General features: G+C 20.0%; 2 protein-coding genes across 2 annotated transcripts; one reads left to right on the top strand and one right to left on the bottom strand.

The window, feature by feature from the left end:
- Nucleotides 1-956: 956 nt before the first annotated feature.
- On the top strand, nucleotides 957-2231 carry SRAE_X000005500 (Collagen triple helix repeat-containing protein; the record flags this gene model as incomplete). Its single annotated transcript, XM_024644352.1, has 1 exon — nucleotides 957-2231. One exon carries the CDS (start codon nucleotides 957-959, stop codon nucleotides 2229-2231), a length of 1275 nt encoding a protein of 424 aa, XP_024509920.1.
- A 442-nt stretch (nucleotides 2232-2673) lies between these two features.
- Nucleotides 2674-3292, bottom strand: SRAE_X000005400 (Hypothetical protein; the record flags this gene model as incomplete). Its single annotated transcript, XM_024644350.1, has 3 exons — nucleotides 2674-2778; nucleotides 2867-2965; nucleotides 3029-3292. 3 exons carry the CDS (start codon nucleotides 3290-3292, stop codon nucleotides 2674-2676), a joined length of 468 nt encoding a protein of 155 aa, XP_024509919.1.
- Nucleotides 3293-6721: the final 3429 nt, after the last annotated feature.

The following is a 6721-nucleotide window of genomic DNA, read 5'->3' as shown; positions in this document are numbered from 1 at the left end:
TTTTTATGTAATTAAAAAAAAGTGGTTAAAAAATTTAAATTGTTATTAAATTCAATAGAAATAAAAGAAAATATCAGTTATTTTTATTAATAAAATTTAACAAGTTTTCAATAAAAGTTAAAAGATGAAAACTTATTATGTCAAAAAATGTGTCAAGTAAACAAATATATATAAATATTAATGATATGTATTGTTAAAAAAAATTTATTATTTAAAATTTATTAATAGTAAATTTAAATCAAGTTTAGAAAAAGATAAATTTTATTATTGTGATTTATTATGAAATTATATTATTATACATTTTTCTGACATTTCTACAATAACAAGGATTAATAAAAAAAAATATTTTTTACCACCATTTATATTAATGATTAATTTGTATTGTGGAGAAATATTGTTTAAATATATATGAATATTATGTTTTACAAGTTATAATATATATAACACGAAATAACTAAAAAAAAAGCATCAAAATATATATTGATATATTTAGAAACTAACAATTGTTTTATCTACATGACATATATGGCGTTTAATAAATCAAAAATTTTAACAAAATATATATTTATAAATATATTTTGTTTTGTATAAAAGTTGATATTACAATATAAATGTTACTTTGCCAACTTATTTTTTTACATGTATTTGATTGATATATATTATCTCACAATAATAAAAGATATATATATATTTTTTAAAATAAAATTATAAACAAGTTTTGGCTTATTTAAATAGTTTCCAAGAAAAACAAGTTCTAAAAGAAAATTAATTAGCTAACATATTCAGTAATTGTGCCTTTATTTTAATGTTATTTTTTTAATTATGATCTTTTAAACAAAAAAATAAGAATTATTACCATGTATAAATCCAGGTTTTCTCATTTTTGATAATCATTATTTAAATTTTTCTCCATTCTTTTTTAAAAGACTTTTTGTTTTGTTTTATTATTTATTATAATGAAAACACATCAATTTGTTGCTATTATTGTTACAATTGTTCTTTTAATTCTCCTTGCTACATTATTGGCATTTGTTAATGTATATCAATGTATTAAAATTTTTTGGAAAGAACTTGATCATGAGATGAATGAACTTAGATCTATGCATGATGGTACATGGATTGATATTCAAACTCTTGTAACAAAAAGAAAAAAAAGACAAATTTATGAGAGTAATGCTAGATTTGAAAATGATAATAATGGTTATCCAACATCATTAAATAATATTATAAATTATCCACAAAATATTCAAGGAAATGCTTATGAAGTTAAAAATGAAAATCCACAATGTTACTGTGAAACAAATCAAAATAATAATAAATGTCCACCAGGTCCTCCTGGAATGAAAGGACCTTCTGGTTCAAAAGGATTTGATGGACCTAATGGTATACCAGGAAAAGATGGACATTCATTTGATAATTTACCTATTTCACAAAATAGTTATTCACAAAATAGTTATTCACAAGATAGTTACTCACAAAATAGTTATTCACAAGATAGTTATTCACAAGATAATTGTGTCATGTGTCCTGCAGGACCACCAGGTGTACCTGGACCTAGAGGAAGACTAGGAAGAATTGGAAATCCAGGTCCACCTGGTGAACCCGGTTATCCAGGAATGGATGGTGAAATTGGAACTGTTGGAGAACGAGGATTGCCTGGACCACAAGGTCCATGGGGTATTCCTGGAATTCAGGGAGTACCTGGTAAAAATGGTAGAAAATGTTACTCACCAAAAGGACCTAAAGGACCAAGAGGACCTCCTGGTAATTTTGGTCCTCCTGGTCCACCAGGCCCAACTGGACCACCAGGTGCACCTGGAATTAAAGGAAGACCAGGTGAACCAGGTTATCAAGGAGCAAAAGGACAAGAAGGAGATTATGGAATACCTGGACCTATGGGAAATCCTGGAAAAGATGTTTTATATTGTAAATGCCCACCCCTAGGTTACAGTGAAAGTAAACCTATATCAAAATATGCCACTGAACCAGAAGTATCATTACTAAAAGAAGAAATATCATATCAAGAAAAACAACAACCATCACAACAAGTACCAAATGTTGAAAATTATAATGATAAGGTACATGATGGGCCACAAAAAAATTTTTTATCACCATCAGGAGATGAGAAATATTATAATACACAACAATATGACTCTGTACTATCAGACCCAGAAATAAAATTTACAAAAGAAAAGGTAACAGAATATAATAGTCCAGATCCATTTATATAAAAATTATATATTTATATAATATTTAATATCAAAAACAATAATATATTATTTTTTTGTGGGTTTTTTTTTACATTTGAAATAATACACAATAATTAATTATTTAAAAAAGAAAAGAAAATTGCCAATAAAATGTATTTTTAAAAAAAGAAAATTAACTTTATTTCTTAGTCACAATGTATGTATATAAAACAAATAAAAATATATATATAAAATAAAAATATTCATTAAAAATTTGGAGATCATTTTATATAAAATAGAACATGTAATAAAGTTGTTTATTTTGTCTAATTATTGTTTTTCTTTTTTTCGATATAAAATTTGCGATTATATTACATTCATAATTTTTCATACTTTTAAAGATCTCAATTTAATAAGTAAATATTATAAGTAAAAAATAATGAAATATTAATGATAAAAAATTAAAACGTGACTTGTATAATTTTTAGGGGCATTCAATTTCGACACCCTCAACATCTATAGAATTAAATTGAAATATTCGTGGTTTTTGACGGTGTTTCTCACAAATAGAATGTAATATATTACTTATCTATAATAAGAGAAAAAAAAAATTATTTTTATAAAAATTTTTTTTTTTTAACATAAAAGAAATATGATAGTTTAATAATTATACTTACCGTGTCAGCTTTATTAGTTATAAAAGCAACATGAGACAATTTTTCAGAACCTTCTTTCAAACTTATCTCAACAACAACATCACAGATACATTTTCCATTCTAAAAAAAATTAATATATTATATTATTTCAATATTATAAATTAAAAAAAATTGTGTACTTACAGATAAGGAAGTAAATTTATTACTACTTTTAATGCTTGATATATTACATATATTTAATGTAATATTTGTATTTCTTCTATTTCTTATACATGATCTACTACGATACTCTAAATTTCCATTGTACACGTAAAGAATACCCGAAGGTCTTCGTAAAAGTTTGCCCTCAATTTGATCATCAAGAATAACACCATCAATATGCCAATAATCTCTAATAGATTTATCAGGTAATGATGGAAGGCAAAGTTTGCCAAAAATACATCCCATTTTTTTTTTATTGAAATAGTTTTACTTAGCCGTAATTTTGCTTTTTGTTAGTTTAGTTCTATTTAAAAAAAAATATATATATATATAAATATATAAAAGAATATGTAATAGAAAATTTTTTTTAAACAGATTAATAAAAATAATAAATAAAAAGCATAAAAATATATACATAATTTTTACTGACATTTTGTTATTCAAATGATCTTTAATAAAACAATATTTGTGATCAATCTTAATCTTATGTTAAGTACTTTTGAAATATGTAACATAATCTGTCAAGAAAAATAAAACAAAAGTATTGTAAAAATTTTTATGTCAACAAAAAAAAAGGACAATAGTAGAATAAATAATAAAAAAAAATAAAAATGAAAGTTTAAAAAATATTTTTAACCTATATTTAATTCCTTAGTGGTAAGTAAAAAATTATCTAAAAATAAGAAAACAATTGAATAAATTATTTGAGAAAGAAAAAAAAAATATTATTATTTGTCAAAAGAAAAGTTTTTTTTTTTATTTTTTTCTTTCCAAAGTAAGGTATCTTACAGATGTTTATAATATATACATCATATTTAAATAGAGAAATGTGATTATGGTGTTACTTAAAGTATAATATCATGTATGATATTTCAATCTTTTTAATTATAAAATATATAAGAATAAATATACATTCAATATAATATGTCATTTTACAAAAAAATTTATAATATATAATAGTGCGAAAAAAATATTATGATCATATTATATTAAATTATAAAAGGTATGTATATATTTTTATTAGTAATATAAATTTTAGAAAAAAAAATGTCTATATAATAAAAAAAAAAAATATGCTTTGAAAATTATTAAGCATGCTTTTATGTTAGAATTATAACAGTTATTATATATTTGTAACGTTATAAAAAAAATATAATAAGAAAGTTGTAAAAATTGTATAAATATGTAAAATGATTAACATTTTAATTATACTCATTGTTTATGCCATGAATAGAAACTTCAATTCTTTGTTTACATATTATAAAAGTTATTAATTTAACAAAAAAAAATATATATATATAAAGAAAGTATATATTTTAAAATAATTATATTATTAATTATTTAAAAAAAAATGTTTAATTATTCAGATGTATACTTAGATATTTTTCATTAATAATGCTACATAAATTTCAATACTAAGAAAAATATACATATATATGTATATATAGTTTTTTGATCATATACTAACAATGAAATTTTTTAATATTAAAATGTTTAATAAATTAATGTGCTTGAAGAAATATCATTAGAAAATGAATAAGAAGTAGAAGAAAAATGGATGTACACAAAATTAATCTATGATTTTCAAATATTTTAAATAAAATAAAGACAAAAAAAAAATAGTATTATATATGAACTTTATAATAACATATGATATGTTGAAGATATTGAATAAAAATAATCATTAGGCATATGATAATATATTTAAAGTATAATGATCAAATATTTTTTTGAAAAAAATGTTTAATATGTAGTAATTAAGTTATATTTAACTTATCATATTTTATCCATAAAACAAATTTGAATATTATATATAAATATATATTTCTTATCCTTTCTATATTTAAAAAAGTATATGTTAACTGTCAAGTTTTGTTTAAATTTTAAAGACATTTATTTAATAAAATCATACTTATAATTTAATACATATTTCTTTTCAAAAGAATAAACAGAGAAATACTTGAAATATGGTATCAAACATAATTTTTTTTTTTAATAGAAATAAGATAAAAGGAGGAAAAAAAAAGACTATTTTTCTCTTTTAGTTATATATATATATTGGTATAAAAATACTAATATAAGTATAAAATATTAAAGTTATAAAATACTTAAAAGTGCATTTTTTTTTATTAACATATGTATATAATTTATATGAATATTTCAAAAAAATTAATTTGCCTATAAAAAAATCTTTATAATATTATATTATTTAAATTTCAAACGTTTTCCAAACATTAAAAATTTTTGTATTAGTTTCCTGAATAACTAAAATAAGCTTTTTGGGAATAAAGAATAATAATATATTGAGTTGTCATGAAACAGAAAAAAAAAAATGGAAAATAGTTTGATAAACACTCTAAATGTTAATGATTTCCTCAACTTTGTTACGTTGTTGAAATATTTAAGAATAAAAAAAGTAACGAAATTTGCATAAAAAAGAATTATTTAATTTATGGATCTAATAATGGGAATGATTATAATATTTGATAGTACATACTATTATTAAATACATACGTGATATTTAAATATGTAAAATATAAAGCCAAGTGTCAATCTTATAAAATTTAAATAAAAAAAGAAGATAATAATGTAGAAAAAAAAAATTAGAATAAATAAATTTACTATTATTACAGAATACAAATAATCAATTTATAGTAAATAAAAAATGATTATGATAAAATTTTATACTAAATGAAAAAAAAAGATAAATCTGTCATTTACTGGTTGTAGAAATATTTCTACATATAATTTTTTTATAATATAAAAATGAAAAAAAAACTGTAAATGTCATCATTCCTATAATGTAAACATTTTCTCTTTAAAAGTTAAGTTATACAAATTTAATAACATTTTTAAAAAAAAAAAAAGAATAGTATTTTTTAATGTTTAATTATTAGGTATATATCTGTATGTTTTCTGTTTCATCAAGTCATTTAGAAAAGCACTTAAGAGAATATAATTAAAAGAAAAAAAAAATGAATTTAATAAATATATCTTTAGTATCCTTAAAATTTTTTAATATTTAAATTTTTAATTTATAGGAAGATTTAGATAACACTCCAGATATATTATATCAAATTATTGTGAGTTTAAAAAATTAACATTTATAAATATTCAAATGTTACTATGAAAAATATGTTAGTACATTTATCCTTCCTTAATTCTTAGGAGTGTTAAAATAAAATTTTGATATGTATATAAATATAATATATATAAATATATTATATATATATATATATAAAATGAATAAATAAATATATTAAAATATATCCAGAATCCTTGTCTCAGAAGGAGGAAAAAATAGGAAAAGTAAAAAAAGAAAATAAAAAAATATTATTATACATTACAAAATAGAAAGAGAGAAAGTATTTTTTGTTAAATTAGGTTAATCAACCTAATAATGTGAAACGTATATATAAATAATATATGGCTAATTTTTTACTTTTTATAGTATAATATAAAAATTTACTTCAACTTAATAACAGGAAAATAGTCTTCCCAAAATAAATCTTACGTTTTCCTTGGATGTATATATAAATATTATTATTATTATTATTATTAACAATATTATAACATTTTAAAATAAGCAATCGGAATTGAAAAATAAAAGAAGAATTGACGTGTGATAAAAGTGATAATGAGTTATCAAAGAAAATGGTATAATTAATGAATATT

This window comes from Strongyloides ratti, assembly GCF_001040885.1.
Source record: "Strongyloides ratti genome assembly S_ratti_ED321, chromosome : X".
NCBI lineage: Eukaryota > Metazoa > Nematoda > Chromadorea > Rhabditida > Strongyloididae > Strongyloides > Strongyloides ratti.
This window is presented reverse-complemented; position numbering and strand designations above follow the sequence as displayed.